This window comes from Pinus tabuliformis, chromosome 5_2, assembly GCF_031772625.1.
Source record: "Pinus tabuliformis cultivar Carrire ecotype Pingquan chromosome 5_2, CPIR1, whole genome shotgun sequence".
Taxonomy (NCBI): domain Eukaryota; kingdom Viridiplantae; phylum Streptophyta; class Pinopsida; order Pinales; family Pinaceae; genus Pinus; species Pinus tabuliformis.
In genome coordinates, this window is record NC_142306.1 from 408,701,730 (window position 1) to 408,719,280 (window position 17,551).

At 37.1% G+C, this 17,551-nt stretch overlaps 1 protein-coding gene across 1 annotated transcript; it reads right to left on the minus strand.

The window, feature by feature from the left end:
- Positions 1-302: 302 nt before the first annotated feature.
- Positions 303-17,318, minus strand: LOC149159254 (methylenetetrahydrofolate reductase (NADH) 1-like). The gene is made up of 13 exons (XM_089436433.1): positions 17,161-17,318; positions 16,757-17,005; positions 13,695-13,877; positions 11,587-11,647; positions 11,397-11,479; positions 11,125-11,298; positions 9,255-9,428; positions 9,041-9,141; positions 8,751-8,862; positions 3,296-3,376; positions 2,951-3,128; positions 1,109-1,443; positions 303-922 (listed from the first exon to the last, which is right to left on the minus strand). The coding sequence occupies exons 2-13, from the start codon at positions 16,973-16,975 to the stop codon at positions 839-841; spliced, it is 1,785 nt and encodes a 594-aa protein (XP_089292559.1). The 5' UTR covers positions 16,976-17,005; positions 17,161-17,318; the 3' UTR covers positions 303-838.
- Positions 17,319-17,551: the final 233 nt, after the last annotated feature.

Here is a 17,551-nt window from a genome sequence, read left to right on the forward strand (position 1 = left end):
AAGTGTTGATTTAAAAACAATTTATAATGCATTATCATAATATGTTTTTATATTTTAATCATTACATCGCTCATCACAAGCATCTCATGTTGAAACGATATTTGTTTAATTTATTTAATTTTGCACCTCTATCAAAAGTTTCATATTTTTACTTTTTTATCAGCCCGGGCGGGAAAGGAAAAAAAAAATGCAGTTTCAGAAACACAGTCGATCATCAACAGACCAGCTGTAGACTGGAGCCAAGTTCGGAACTGTTAAAGAGCAAGGAAATGACTACCAAGAACCTCTCCTCTCCATAATAATAATAATAAACTTACAATACTGTTTTTATTATGAAATAATAATTTTATGGGAAAAGCTTTAAAAAGTACAACTCACAAGGAGGCACTGAAACCAACACCTGTCTTAGGTAACCCTCGCATGGGTGTTATATCTTATTGCCCATGGGTTCCAAACATCTGACAGCTTTGACAGATTCTTCGGTGCCCAATCACTATGCCATATTGCCAAATACAAAACCAAAATTACAATAGAGTGAAAAAAAGGAGAAATTTGTTTTCATGCGTCCATGTGGCATAACTAACCACCTATGCTAAACACTGCCACACCCATGCAAAAGATAGAATATTATTTAGCTTGGAAACAGAACTAAATTCCACTATTATATTCTGCCTTGTCATTACATTCAATTAATAGCACGGAAGAAAGAGAGTTTTCTCTCTTTAGTTAAGAATCCTATAGATAAAATAGAACCCAATGTACCAGTACGTAATACCTAAATGGCTATAGAACCACCAACCACACTGTGACAGCTTCCAATTGACCTTCAAAACTGATATTATAATTCTTCAAATACCGAAAACAGATCACCATGGATGTAATCATTGTCCACAACACTCACCAAGTAGTAACTATTTTGTACCTGCAAGTTTACACAAAATATCTTCAGCCTATCGTGAAAAGCCAATCTAATCTTGCTTCATTCCAAGCAGTGTTTTCTACATAGATTAGAAATCCTTTAAAAGGGTAGTTAATTAGTGAACAAACTACGATAAATTTGCCAGCACAGAACAGATAGAATGTGTTTTGGCAAACAGGAATAAATTACCTCTTCAAGGATCTTTCTTGAAGGATCACCATCGGGATACAAAGACGCCCATTCCTGGTCCCAGGCCTGGAATGCTTCATCCTTCCAAACCATGAAACTCGCAGGATCAACGACAGTAGGCTGGATGACCTCCTTTGCAGGGAAAACTCCCCAAGTTACAGCATTCACATCAGTTGGCCCAATGTTAGCTGCTGTTGCACCCTTCTTATTTACAGCAATATATGTCACAACGGATGATTTCTTAGCTTTTTCCACCAATGCATTCAACTTCTCTGGAGAGCAGAAAAATTCCACATAGGCCTTTTGATAAACGTAACCACCTGGGCCTCCCCATCCTGCAATGAAGTTTTCACATCAGATAAACAAAGGCAAGTGGCCAAACTTTGATGCCGACTGTTTATATAAAAACCTCCAAATGTGGTTGTTTAGACTCTACAGCTAACATGCAATCGGGTACATTCAAAGTCATTAATCTCTTTAATTATAATATCTAAAAGTCAATCCTAAAACTGTTGGAGCTAGAGTTCTAGTCCAGTTTAAATAAAATTAGGAAGTTTGGCTGCACCAAAGTTCCACCGAAGCTATGAAATATATACACCATACACTTAAAGGATGCTCAAAGAGAGAATGGAAATATGTGGTTATAATTTGCTTGCCTTTTATTAAATTAGTCTTCAGATAAGTGGCCCATTGAAAAGGTCATGTCTCTCAAGCCATTAGCAAAACACAGAGAATGTTACATTATACTTGTTCCCGCTTTATAATTCCAAAATGTGTAGAAAAACCTTAAGAGGTACAGAGGGAATAACATCATAATGGAGCTGCCAGATAAGTGGCCCATTTAAAAGGTCATGTCTCTCAAGCCAATAGCAAAACACAGAGAATGTTACATTATACTTGTTCCCGCTTTATAATTCCAAAATGTGTGTAGAAACACCTTAAGAGGTACAGAGGGAATAACATCCTAATGGAGTTGCCATTGGTCTTATTTAGAACATTTACACAATTTCTCACAAGACAACAATATCACACACTGAAACATACTAGAGGTCCCCACTTGACATTTACCAAAATCTTGCCTTCATACAACTTCTATAATTCCCGTAGCTGTAATTTAAATAACTTACAAATCCCATTGTCCATTCCAAGGTTTCTCAACGAATTGAAGCCTGACATCTTTGGAGAACATAGAACCAGACTTCAGACATATAACGTCTTAAACTCAAATAAAGCTGAGGAATTCCAAGCTACTGATTATCAGTAAGTGAAAAGTGTCATCACAGAAACATATGAATACCAGAGATATGACTAATGATTATCTGAAAAGAGTAATTGCCAGAGGCAAAGTAAATTGTGGCAAAGAAAAAAGATGCTGTTTGAGTCAAATAAACAGCTTGTGGGAATCCCAAGCCTGTGTTTTGGATTCTTCATATCAGCTAGGTAGAAAAGCTAGTCGGTCAAAGGTTTCAAAATAGGTTATATGTCATTTTCAAGACTTTCAAATAGGTTTCAAAATGCTGAGATTTTAGAGTCATTCAACAAATATCAAAGATTGGAACTAGTCTTATGTAAGTGGCTACAGGAAAATCCAAACAAATCCATAATCATCAATAGCATTTTAATCATTTAAGCACAAGGACACGTGTTAAATATATTTATGATAAGCACAAGGTAATATAAAGTTATGCCAGCCTATCATAGCCTCAAGTAGTTGTCCACTTATAAATTTATAATCCAATTTTAAATGACCCAATGTAAATCTCTGCTCTATAATACTCTTCTCATGAAAAAAGAAATGAAAACACAACAAAACAAAAGGAAAGTTAATCTTTGTGTACTAACCAATGGAAGGAGAGTCGGATTTCTCGCCATTAACTGCAGGCTGACTATTTATTGTGAGAAAACCTTTTCGATTTAATTGCTCCAGTTTTTCATTGATTTTCACTGTTTCAGGCTGAAGGCCATCAAGCTCCGACCATGGATTGCTTGTCAACTTCCCCAAACAAAAGTTTGCAAATTTCTGCTCGATAAAAAACGGCACCAAACAGGATGAGCATTATTGTCCACAATCTACCTTGATTCAAATTAGTTAGTATCCATTTGTATTAGCAACTTTAAAGTGTAACAACTGCCAGAATAATTTATCCTTCCAAATAGAGAAACACCAAAAAAGCAAAGATATCATACCTCTTGGATATCCTCTATGGAACTGAGAGGAACAACCCATTCCTCCAAAATTTTCTTGCTTCGAGAACGTCGGCGCAAGAACTGCCATTCCATTTCCAAATACAAAACCATTAGAGTATTCACATTCCCCAAAGGAAAACTGTCTTCAATGCCTTTCCAAAAAACAGTATGGGAAATATATTTATTGATTAATGCAATACTCAAATGATGCGATAGCTAACAATCCTTCTGAGTTCTTCAATTTTGAGATAGCAATCACACTTTATGGTACAATTGTATATGTTAAGTCCTGGACAACTAGTTATTTAAGATTGAACATTCTAGTACATGTACAAAACTTGGAGAAAAAATATATATATGATTGTTAGTGTAAAGTCCTGTCACCTTTATGGGTAAATCTTTTGCCATATATTGTCGTATACTCTAATCTTTAATGCCTATGGAATTCTAGATGGGGTGGAATAGATGAACATGGGTGACAGCAACGACAGCGGAGGACCCTCTCACTCTCCTTCGACATTAAAGACCTTTTGGAAAATGTTAAGGGGTCTTTCTGACCAATGCAGAAAAGGCACAGTTAGACAAATGTGTTGCTCTATCCAGAGTTTAGATTTAATCTGTTTGCATGAAGTTACGATTAATGGATTTCCATAAAGAACGGCTCTCAGCTCCATTTGACCTGGTACCAATGCTTTTCCACATTGCACAAACAAGGAAAGGAAGGTGTAGGTATGCTTTTCTTACCCAAACTTTCTGCACGTACTTATCACTGGAGCACAGACCCCCCCAAACACTCAAGAGGGATTTACTTAACCTAGAAGACCACAGTCTGGGGATGGCCAATATGCCTTAAATGATTGCTATGGAGCACATAGATTTTTCACACTAGATGGCAAGAGGGTTTTCAAAGGTCAACTGGCTGGTCTGTAGAGATTTCAACATGGTAGAAGTTGAAAGAACTGCCTTTCGATAAGGCCTCCTTCCTGCACTGGTGTTATAGCCCACAGTCAAGTCTAGGGTTGTATTGCCCAAATGCCTATAAATGAAACAGCTCTAACTTGTGATTTACCTAGTCAAACTCTAGAAGACCACAGTCTGGGGATGGCCAATATGCCTTAAATGATTGCTACGGAGCACATATATTTTTCACACTAGATGGCAAGAGGGTTTTCAAAGGTCAACTGGCTGGTCTGTAGAGATTTCAACATGGTAGAAGTTGAAAGAACTGCCATTCGATAAGGCCTCCTTCCTGCACTGGTGTTATAGCCCACAGTCAAGTCTAGGGTTGTATTGCCCAAATGCCTACAAATGAAACAGCTCTAACTTGTGATTTACCTAGTCAAACGTTAAGAATTGAAAGGAAGGGGGTTTATCTAGTGGTTTGTTTTGTGGCCCTAGACCTTCAAGTTAGATGCCATTCCAAACAAATCACTCAAAGATAAAACTCACATATGCAAAATCAAATTTATTCTGAAGACCAGTGATCCTAGGAGAGTTTCCAATTGATAGCTAATTACCCTATAGAGTGTCTGTTACAAGATTCTAGCCCTAGTTATGCAAGCAGCATACAGCCTTTTGCAGATCATTCGACCTAAGTAGATTGGAGTTCTCAAAGGTAGATATGCCCTAGAGAACAAAATTGTTGTCCAGGAAGGGATAGAATGAGTCATTGCTATTGGCCAAAATACATTATTTTTTAAAATGCACTTTGGAAAGGTGCAATGATCATATGGAATGGCCTTTCACAATACCCATGCTTCAAGCTATGGAACTTGGCCCTTTCTTTCGCCATGCAATAAAAATCTTCTTAGCTCCAGCACTTTGTGGCAGCAAAAATCACTGGGCTATTATTTGCAATGAAAAGTAGGGTTGGGACCTTCCTTCTTTCAAGTTAAGAAGATGCATAGTTGTTGCCTGAGCATTTCACCAACAATTCCTTCCTTATATTTCAGGAGGACAAAGTATCATATACCATCAGGTGTTTAAAAACTTCATACTTTGCCTCGAGATCCAATGTTCAGTGGAACAAGAAAAAATGTGTTAGCATGAGAACCTCAACCCACTCCCAGAGTGGTTAGAGAACATAGCTTAGGTTGGATCCAGCTAAGATAGATTTTCAAATTTCATGGGATTCCTTTTGCATTGAACACCTCCCATAAAGATCTTGGCAGTCCATCATACATAGAAAAGAGTAAAAAGCACTTGGTTGTTGGACCCCTTTACTTAGCAGCGGATTGTCAAATTTACATTAAGATGCTAGTGGCTCACCACATATATTGTTCCTCCTACTGGACTCTTTTAGTGGCTACATATAACAGGATTGAAGAACTCTTGTGATCCATCCTCTAGACTAATTTCACAGGGAAAATGTGTTTCACCATGTTAATTGGAACCTTTAGTATACCTCTTAGGAGCAAAGAGTTCTGGATATTAATAATATATAGAAGGACTAGCCCTTTATGCAAAATTTATTCGATCCTCAAAAGGGAACAACACCTTGAAGTTTTTGTTTCATAACTATACCAGCTCTAATGTGCCTTATAGCATGTCTAGCGAGGGCTCAATTTGCAAACACTACTAAATAACACAACCCCGATAAAAATTAAAGGTCATTCGCAAGTTCGTAGCCCAGTATATGGAGAGATTTGGAAACCATTAAGCCCTTATTGCAATGCAAAAGGAGATCAACTTAGGCATGTATGTGTAGCAAATGACAACTCTTTATGGTGCTCCCTTGTTCTCCTCAATAAGAGTAGACCATTCATAGAGAACACATGGTTCTTTAGCCTCAAGATACCTTTTCCTCTAATCAGAGAAACTAGATTGCTTGGCTTCAACTCAAGCAAACTTTTAGGCTAAGAAATTCAAATAAGTTTATTTTTGAGAAAATTCAAAAGTTTGATTTTAGATATGTTGTTTTTTAAGATTGGTATCATTCTTCAACAAAATTGGTGGGAGGAATGGATTTGGAATAGCAAATAGCCTTTTGTCCAATATAGGCCCACAGATCATTACGAATGGTTCAACTGGCCTCTAGCTTTAGACCTAAAGATTAAAGTTTAAACAAAGTGTGGAGATTGCACTTTAAAGTTTTCACATGATTGTATCGGATTCAAAGCATTTGAAAGACACCAGTAAAGCCAAACGCAGCCATTTTCACATGGTCCTTTCATGGCAAACCCAAAGTTGGCTGGTATTTGTGTTATTTAGGTGTGGCCTTGCCCATCTGTCAATCTGTTGGCTAGGATGAAACCATCAAACATATATCCTATGATGCGGAAAAGCAAAAGCAAGCATAGGATTAGGCCATTTATCTTTGTGGGCAATTTTTGCAAGGTCCTCTTAGATTGAAGGTCGACCTGCTAGATGACAAAAGAACATGGCCTATCAATTTTGATGTACCCTACCATTTCCTCAAAGTCGAGATTTTTTTTCATCTTTGAAAATCTTGCCACAATATTATATTCAAATGTATAACGAGGGATTAATATTTCTCAAGCTCATCAAGTTTCCCCAAAGTTGGCTGGTATGTGTGTTAATTAGGTGTGACCTTTCCCATCTGTGCATTTGTTGGCTAGGATGAAACCCTCAAACATATATTCTATTAAGTGGGAAAGCGAAAGCCTAGAATTAGGCCAATTATCTTTGTGGGCAATTTTTGCAAGATTCTCTTCATTGAAACTTGCTACGTAACAAAAGAATGTGGCCTATCAATTTTGATGTACCCTAGCATTTCATCTTTGGAAATCTTGTCACGATATTATATTCAAACGTATAAAAAGGGATCAATATTTCTCAAGCTCATCAAGTTTCAATTTTGAATAATCTGCGTACATAGATTCATGCTCAAGTAGAAAGTCATCTTGGATTTAGCAAGCATTTGCATAGACCACTGGAATATTTGGGGGGGCACCATGTACAATATGTAGGATCTCGTCAAAACCCTCCAAATTCAAGTTACCAATGGCATCCTCACATTCTGGTTGGTGTCAATCTAACATTGACCTTGTCATCAAGGGGGAAAACAAGTTCGAGAAGGATGTGAGCAACAACAGAGTTAGTCATGTGGTTGCCATGATGAGACTCCATGTTCACCTCTAGATGACAAGATCCCTTGCAACCACTTCACTATCTTAGGGGAAACCTCAAGGCAATAAATGACAGATGCAGTCCATTGGTGCTTCATGAACCTCCCACAAATCTAAGGTAGCCCACAAAGCTTAATGAAGAACCACAAGACGTTATCAGCTACATAAATAACCATGTGGTCACAAGTCACCACGATGAGACTCCACATCCAACTCTAAACAATAAGGTCCCTTGCATCCCAATGTTTATCTGTGATATGGCAAAACCTCCTAAAAGAGAGTTAGAGACTACAAATGATGGATAGGTTCCCTTGGTGGTCAATCAACCTCTAATAATTCTGCATCTAACTCTAAACAATAAGATGCCTTGCATCCTATTGCCTATCTTTGACATGGCAAAGCCTCCTGCAGGAGGCAACAAATAATGGATGGGGTCCTGTAGTGCTAAATGAACTGCCTGCCACCCTTGGGTGGCCCATGAAGCCATATGATGAAGCTCCCTTGCCTTTTGCAATTTCAAGTTTCTAATTATTCATGCATGTTGATTATAATTAGTTCACCCCTTCAAACATTTATTTCAGACTAAATTTCGTATAATGCTAAAAACGTTTGGAGCCCAAAGCCAGTGATGAATTTTATGTCATGGTGATTTTACGATGATTTGCCATTAATGCCTCTTTTGTGATTTCAGAGAAATTTAATTGATCGATGGAGATTTTGTTTTGACCCCTTTTGTAACCCTATGTTGGTTTACCTTGTTGTTATCCAAAAAAAAATGTCAGATGCTACTTATGTAATATGTAATAATGTTCTATTAATAAATTTTCAAAAGAATATTTCAAAATGGATAATAATAATAATAATAATTTAGATCAAGTAGCAAGCAATCAATTACAATTTCATATTCAACAATTGAAACTAACATAAAATCTTCAAGTTTTAGTATCACCAATATTGACAGAACTTCTTGACAAAGTTCATATCTTCATTGCATTAGAAAAAACTCAGACTCTGGCACAAACAGAACTCGCGATAATACATTATGGAAGTTACTCATACAAATCCTCACAAATTAATGGAGCTTTTACTCCTGATCACAATAAATGAGTTAAATAAAACATCCCATCATACTCTTACAATTCTAAAGAAACGCTAAGAATCTTCTTCATCAAACCAATTATTACACTTTATCCATAATCATGTACCCACTCTAAGAAAAGCAGAAGGTGACCAAGCAAAAGAAACTCATCAAAGATCACAATTCATTATAAACTCTTGCAAGGCATTATCTGACTTCTTATTTCAGAAACACAAACAATGATAGTGATAATTGTGCACAAGTGCCTTAAATATCGTTTCAATCATACCTGATAGTCATTGAGAGCTCCATAAGCTGGGCTACGTGTATCACCCCATCTCCCATGGGGAAACTGTTCCCAACCAATTGTTCGAGAAATGTAGCTCCTTGGACGGTTGGCCCTGAAAATAGAGAGAAGAAGAGGTGAATGTTAAGGACCAACACCAGAGGCTAATATTATGTATATCAATTGCACTATAAATAGCCTGCTTTACCAAAACAAATTTTTGATGCCCAAGAGAAAATGTATAGCAAAAGTTACTCAAGTCCAATGACATGTCGGAACCTAAGAAAACATACCAGAATATGGGTCGAACATTCTCTTTAGTACGCAAAACATTAGTTGCTGGTCTCCATGGCAAAGGCCTCCTGATCTTTGTCATATCTATCAAGCCAAGATTCTACCATACAAGATTTTCCAATAACAGGAGTTAAAATCCTGCAATAGCCTGAAGATTTTTCCCATGACAATATTCCAAAAACATCAACCACATGGAAGAATTATTGCACCTACCGCAAGAATGCCCAACGCTGGTTTATCCATGTTGAGCGTATACAAATGCAGTGTCTTAATTCCATGAGCAAGAATTTTCTTGCACATTTCAGTGCCGAGATGAATTCCATAAGCCCTTACAGCTTCTTCATTGTCTTTTATAGGTTCCAATGCAGCAGTAATTTCAGAAGGAATCTGTATAAAGTCAACCATAGAGTAAAATATCATGGATACAGAGGGAATGTTGTTATCCTAGCATCATAATGTACACTCTACCAAACAATAAATGAGCTTGCATCTTAACAATACCCTTCTCTACTCGCCTAAGTCATGCTACTAAAGAATACTAAAGGAAAACCTAAAAAAACACTATTATTGATACAATCTTACAAATACATGGATGAAGTTTAATTTAAATTTTCACTTTGCACATAGTCTAGACCACACAGAGTCTCCTTGGATTCAAACTTGAAACAAGAGTACCTGGAAACAAAGACAAGCTACGTGATGGTAATTGTCTCATAGCAGCTCAGGCATGCATTATCAAGAGCAATTACATCAAGCATACCTCTTTCATTGTTAATGAAGAGGACAAGTGAACATTAAAGACAAGTGTGCATAAATAAGCTGAAACAACCGATGATCAAGATGATTCAATTAATACTCATAATGAAAGGCCTCAGATATCTACTAAGGGTGTAAAACCATGTCAAAGTGCCTCCGGGCAGACATATGCACTTTTATATTGTTGAACGAATCCATGATCAATTAGTCCAGATCTATCATGTTTGGAAAGTAAAAGTTAGTGGGAAAACCCAAAATCAAATACATTTTAAAACAGTGAAGAGTTAGCCTTTCCTGCATAGCATTTCTGCAGCATTACTAACTCGAGTGTTTGGCATATGCTTTTCGATGCCTTGATTCTGAAATTACTGATACAACGATAAGTAACCAGAACCAAACTATAATGTACGACATAATTACCATTTCAGCCAAAATTAGATCAAGGATTCAGTAAACATTATGGAGAACAACCATATCAAACGCACAAGCAGGAAAAAAGCAAAAAAAATCAGGGAGAGAGTCGTTACCAATATCTCAGTATGTGTGTGTGTGTCTGTACACTAAACAAACAATACACATTCAATGACAAGTGTAACTTGCATGGAGAGTGTGTAAAAGGAAAAGTTCTGTAAATACTAAATAGCTTCTTTAAAAGTTGAGATCCATTATGCTCCTACTGTCAATTGCATTTCATTATTACATTCCTTGATTTCTACCTATGAGTAGTATTTCAATGCCCTTTTCCTCTTTTTCCTTTGCCAACTATCTCTAGGCCAAAAACCCAAGAATCCAAAACGAGGGCAGGAGATATGTGTACGACTTTCAAGCCTAAATATGATACATAAAGAGGAGTTAATATTCATCCGCAGCCTGAAATGAGAATCAGAAATTCTTGCATAGCTTTTAGGTTCAAAGAAAATATAGGGAAAAAGACAAACGTCAAAATCAAATTCTATGGAGAAAAAAATGAAATTTCATATAAGAGATGCACTCAGGGGTCAGATCTCTCCTCTCCCAGAATAGTTTCATAGCTGGTATATGCTGCAATTCTCATTTGTGTTTCTATTCCTAGAGTCTTCAAACGTTATTTCATTATTATATTTCTAATTCCTCTTGTTCCTTTCTTAGTGTCCACTCCTAGGTAGAGCAAACAGGCGTCCCTGAGAAACCATGAACATGTAGAGCAATAATTGACTACATTGGTAGGATTGAAGCCATACGCAATTAAGTAATCTCAAATTTGGTAAAATAAAAGGTAGTGTTTGCATGCCAAAAATATTCAGGTATGTTTACAACCTACAGATTACCGAGTGAATAAGTGGCATACCTTAGTTTTGCAAAATCCAGCCATTCGAATGAAACCTGCGTAAGTGTTTATAGGCATGATGCCAGGCACAATAGGACATTTTATACCAATTTGCCGGCAGTCATTTACAAACTTCAGGTAGATGTCTGTGTCATAAAATAACTGTGTAATTATTAAATCCGCACCTGCATCTACCTGTAACAGAAAAATCTTGTTAGTGAGTAAGAGAGGGATGGAAACCAAACAGAGTCAAGGCACATGATAATGAAAATAAATTAAGAAATAAGTATAACCTTCAATTTCAAATAGGCAAGGTCCTTTTGATAATCTTCCTCAGTGGCACCCATGTCATTCTTTATCATATCAGGATGGGCCTCTGAAATCATAAAATTGTATATTAAAATACCAGTGAATTTGAGTACTTTAAAGCAGAAAGGATAATATCTACAATTTACAAAGACAAAAGTCACAACACAATTTTACCTGGATAGCCAGCAACTGTAATCCCAAAATAGTCACCATACTTCGATCTAATGTGCTTAACCTGAAAAAAAAAATATAATAATATTCTTAAATGCAAGTTGATTCCTGAGAAAAACATGCATGACTTTTGCAGATATGCATAACCAAGAATCATTCCCTATTTTAGCTACACCATAAACATGAGCAAAGCCCACTCAAAAGACATATTATGTTATAAAGCTGTTAACACATCGGGTATCATGGTTTCTTGTCTCTTTACTGGATAGAGAATGCTGTATAAATTATAGATCCTTACATTCAACATCGGAGAAAGTTGTGGCATGCATCATAATCTAGAAAGAGAATGCTGTATAGATTATAGATCCTACATTCAACATCGCAGAAAGTTGCTGCATGCATCATAATCTAGAAAGAGATGCTGAAGGGGGAATCTTTATCCATGAAACACCCATGAACCTTCATACTTGGCACTGCCTTTGAAACCAATATCTACTTGACTGAGAGTATTCATGACTGTCTCGTCTCCTGCTAGAATTGTTGCTTTTAAGTTGGTCCTTTCCCTTCCAAAATAAAATTGGACTACTTTCCAATCCACTAACATTATCTCTCCTCCTTAAAAGAACAGAGTTAGGAAATCATTCCATCGCTTTCTTCTGAAATATCACTTGTTTGATAAATATCAAAAATGGTGAGCTTAACCTATAGGTTTTAAGCATTCAGTCAGTAGGCTACCTATAACAACAATAAATCAAATTCTAAATCGCATCATAGGATTTTGAGGCCCTTAAAGGTGACAGGAAAACTATCAGGAGTAACTCCTCGTAATTAGATAATACATCCCTAGACTGGTTCATAGATCAACAACCATTCTCAATCAATTCTGAACAGTCATATTCTCAGTTTCAACTTTCTGTGTTCACATAGGCACCGGCATTGTCTATTATAATAGATATAAAAAGGTTGAAGAGTTTGGGAAAAAGAAGACACGACCCAAGAACAGCTTGTTACCTAATAATGTAGAAGTAGGTTAGAATCAAAACTAGCCTATCATCTAAGCTTATTACTTGTCTGTGCAAGAAATCATTAAAAGCATTTCCACATCCCAAAACTTGTAGATTACTCTCGGTCTTGCATGTTAAAGCCTGAATCACTATGCAAGAAAGTCTTGCGCGTGACAACAATTGTGAAGTCTTTTGCAAGAGCATATATTGTTAAGTTGATTTCATTCTATCGTTTCCATCAAAACGTAGAAAACAGCAAATTATTAGTGTTATTGACTCCTTGCCTCTTGGAACGCCTCAGAATCTAGAAAATTCAAAACAAATTAGTGATGTTGTCCATCAGAATAGTTGACTTTATCATATCACAGAAAAGTCTTTTGTAATAAGCAGATAACATATTCATGTTTGTATCTACATCTCATAAAGCATAAAAAAAGAGTATAGTGTCATCTTAATAGCATAAAGAAATTAACGCCAAAAATATTAGTTAATTTGAACCCATTAATATGCGAGCAGACTGACAAAACCTCGTCAGATATTTTTCTCAAATCAGCATGCATATCCACTATTCCTGCAAACCAGATATTATTCTTGAAACATTATTTCAGCAAACCAGATATTATTCTTGAAACTTTATTTCTTCAAGAGTCAGCATTAAAAGTAGTCACAAACATAGGCCATTTTCCCTTCTAATTTCTAATTTACCATGACCCAGGTGTCAGTATAACTATTATGTATATACTCCTTAGTGCTTACATCCTATCTCTGCCGCATTTTATTTTCCTCCTCCTAAACATTTGTCCAACAAACAATATAGCATTTTACAATTAATTGGAAGTTCGTCAAAGCAGTGAAGTTGAGTTAGTTCCTTGTGGACCAACATATCATGACTTCAATGATATTCAATAAAGATGGACAACATCAATTGCTTTTGTTTTTACTGGCCCCTTTTCCCTTGTATTCAAGGAAAGTAAATAATTGTATTTTCCCTTGACAGGGTGTGTTAATTCTTCAAATATATTTTCAGAGGGAAAAAAAGAGAATAACTACAGGCCAAGACTCATGTGTGCATAATTACAAGAAAATGAATGGAAGAATAAGAAATACCAGATCGAGAGCACATGCGAATCCACCTTCAACTTGGACAAACTTATCTTGTCCATGTGGAGGATCTCCACGAAGAGCCAACACATTTTGAATGCCATTTGCTTTAATGGTAGTCAAAGCATGGTCAATTTTCTCCACTGGCATGTTTGTACAAGTTAAATGCATCATAGTCTCTACACAAATCTGAAACAGTTAAAAAGAGTAGTTAAATGAGTAAACTTTAAAATAGCTACCAAATAAAGTGCATGTGTCTCAAAAAACCCTTATCAACCTTTTGTCAGCCACGAGTAGCCATCAAACAGAATGATGTCCTAGCAAACACAAAAATTTAAAATCACATAACTCTTAAATCTACTCAGAGCTGATTTCATTATTATTACAGAAAAAGAGCATCGAGACACATTCTGTAGCTTGCATGACTTTAAGTCAAATGCAAATAATGTTGAAAACATAACTTTTTTTCAATGCATGAAATAACCTGGTTTTGATTTTGAGCTGATATAATTCAGGGCCTGAACATAACTTTCCAATTATTGAGTACCCACATGTGAGGTCGACACAAGCCATGGTATCTATAAAATACAGGTCCTAGCGGACCAGACATGCTGCAAAGTCTAAATGGAATTAGTAAATGTTTGAACTTTGAACCCCATTAGGTCACCTTTGTGAACCTTGAAGAAATAACAGGCCCTGCCTGTATAAGGTATTGCCTCATTATCAGTAAATTCATGTACAGCTAACTGTATGACAACTGGAGAGGCACCAGAGTTATGTTTCTTGTACACACAAAACAAGGATGCAGTCCTCATTAATTCTGCTTGATAGATTGAAACAAACATAATAAAGGATAATCTGACAATTCAATGAAAATTAAGGAGCCAGCCACGAGGTACTCAAGGTCCTAATGTGGTAGTTTACTGGAAAGAGAACAGATAATGCTTTTATAGATCAACATTTCAGCAGGAGGGTAAAAAGGTCATCCTCCTAGAGAATGCCTCTATACTCTATTTCAGGCTAATGAACGCAGTTAGACAGCAGCGTATACCCATATAATTCCATTGCCTTATCTAAAAGGCAGCAATTTTAAGATAAGACTTAGCCTGCAAATCACCAACAAGTGGCCATGACCCAAAATCAAAGGAAGCAAACACCAATACATGACTGGACCCAAGGTCGGTTGGAGAAAATACCAACAAATTGTTAAGGCTGACACAGGTAATATATTGAATTTCATCATGCACAAACGCACTTTTATCAATTACCTGAGAATGTTATAGATCACATGGCACAAGCAAATAAAGCTGATAGACAGTGGTATGTTCACATGCAGGAGCTCAGATATTGCAGAGAAATTGTGGAGCATGTATTCAAGGGACTAAACATATGGCCTGTAAATCTGTAAAAAAAGGTTACGCATATTTATGTCATTGGAAAATCTGCAAACATTCGGAAAAATATGAAGCTCATTGTAAAAAGATGGCCCAAGCTATGCAATATTAACAACATGAATTCCTCCAAAACGAAGAGGTGCATAAGCATCTCTGTCTCACAGTCAAAGCAAGCTTACTTAAGCAGGGTACTTCACCAGATGACAAAATTAGACAGTTCAATTGACAAAAGTAAATAGTTTAAAACAGGAGAATGAGGATGGTATTTTCACAGACTACAAATAGCTTTGGCTTACCTCTGATCTTCAATAATAATCCGTCTGAAACTCAAGCAAAAGCAACGTAAACACAAGTACTGGGCCAGTAAAGCACATGGGGAGAAATGATCAACTACACTCTATATAAAAGTTGGACAAATATTTATTTTGAATTGGTAAATTCCTTTTAGAGGAAAAAGGAAAATTTAGTCATGTGACGAAATTTAACCCTCAAAATTTGCCAGGGGTAGAGGGTGTAGAAATAGGGGCCTAAGCTTCCGGTTACCAATCTTAGTCAGGGATGAGAAGCATTATATCTGAGTGACATTAGTACGCTGAAAAAGAAATACGTAGTGATTCCTTGGCAAAATCCATCCAATAGCCATTGGGTACAATCCCGTTTTTATTTTTTAATTGGTCAAAAAGGAAAAATTAGCCATGCGGCGAAATTGAATCCTTGAAATTTCCCAGTGTGCAGAGAGTTTAGAAATAGAGGCCTAAGCTTCCCGTTGCCAATCTTAGTCAAGGATCAGAAGCATTATATCTGGGAGTGACATTAGTACACTGCAAAAAAATACGCTGTGATTCACTGGCCAAATCCACGCAATAGCCATTGGGTACAATCTCATATCTATTTTAAATTGGTAAATTGTTTTATAGGCAAAATTAGCCATATGACGAATTTTAACCTCTGAAATTTTCCAGGTTGTAGAGGGTGTAGAAACAGAGGCCTAAGCTACCCGTTGCCAATACTGGTCAGGGATAAGAAACAGTATACCTGGAAGAGACATTAGCACACTGAAAAAGAAATATGCAGTGATTCCTGGGCAAAATCCACCCATACCCTTTTGCCAATGGCACACCGACACGACATTATAAACCACCATTACTCGATAGGACATACAGGTGACAGGAAAACACCAATCGCTGCCCACTACCCCCATCCACTAGATTAGCACAAACCCATCTAAACCAGATCAGATATACAACTGATTGTGAAGCGGGAGTCTCAATATTTGACTTGTCTGTCATTTGAATAAACTCGATAGAAGTATCATCTAGATTTGCAACTTCTACGTGCATATCAGACCTGGGTTTAGATGCGTCTGTGTTCGTGGCCATATTGAATGCACACAGTGTAGTACCTAGATTCAATCCATTATTACAGACGTATGCGCCCATACACAGAAAGAGATGATGAATTATTCCCACCCGGCTCTGGTTGTATACTGCATCTTACTTCTCTCGCTGCAATCAAACCCTTCTATAAAATAATAGAGCCTGAGAATATATCTAATTATCAACAAAACTCGCAAACTTCCACATCAAACATTACCAAATCACATATAATTCTCCCGTTTGCATAAAATGGTAATTGGTAATGAAAAAATGCATGAATAAGGCAGCACATGCATACCATGTTCTGCATCTTGTTAGATATGTCCAGTGTGAGATCTGCAGTGGATCCTCCAGCACCCCATGTGATGTCACAAAATGAAGGCTGATGTTCTACCATTTGGTCCATTCTATCAAAGAGATTCTCCACGCCCCCCTCTGTTTTTGGAGGGAAGTATTCAAAGGAGAACACAATCTTGCCCTCCTTCTCTGCATTCTGAAGCTTCTCAATGACCTTCATTGTTCCGGTTCAATGTGGAGCTAGCCCTCACTACAAAATAACACGACCCAACACAGAAATCAGTCAGGGACAGCAGTAAATGATAATCGTAATCCCTAGATTCATGCAGACATCATTAGATCTGGCGATCCAGAAGGAAAAAATCCTTCAGCATCTAATCTAAATGCAAGAGTAAACCAGCATACCTTCCTTGGAAGCAGGAAAGGATGTAAAGAGAACCGTTGGTCTGCTAGCTAGACCAAACAAAAATATGTTTTAGAGAGTGTGGGTTGTGGTATTTATACTAAAGGAAATGATGATGCTCCAAAACGTGCTTAAAGGTCAAATTGTCAATTTGGTGGCAGACGATGGGGGTGGGATTTGGCAATGGTTTCCCAATCCCTTTAGACTGAATTGGGTCACCCTTACGTACAACTAGCCCAACGACTGGAACGGGCACTTGCCCAATTTATGTTACTCCCGTTACTCCCAAACTGGAACTTGCTTTGCGGAGTTAGAAAGTCTCTGACACCGACTGATTACCTGCCACGTAGGCACCTTACGAAACTCGGTATGATTAGGACTCTCAACCAAGTT

Bases quoted from the DNA above. Each gene is read 5' to 3' on its own strand.
- LOC149159254 (XM_089436433.1), bottom strand. From the start codon at position 16,975: ATGAAGGTCATTGAGAAGCTTCAGAATGCAGAGAAGGAGGGCAAGATT. The intron at 11,648-13,694 runs GTATTTCTTATT...TTTTTTTTTCAG, and splicing joins TCGCATGTGCTCTCGATCTG to GTTAAGCACATTAGATCGAA. The intron at 923-1,108 runs GTAATTTATTCC...GTAAACTTGCAG, and splicing joins CAAGAAAGATCCTTGAAGAG to GTACAAAATAGTTACTACTT.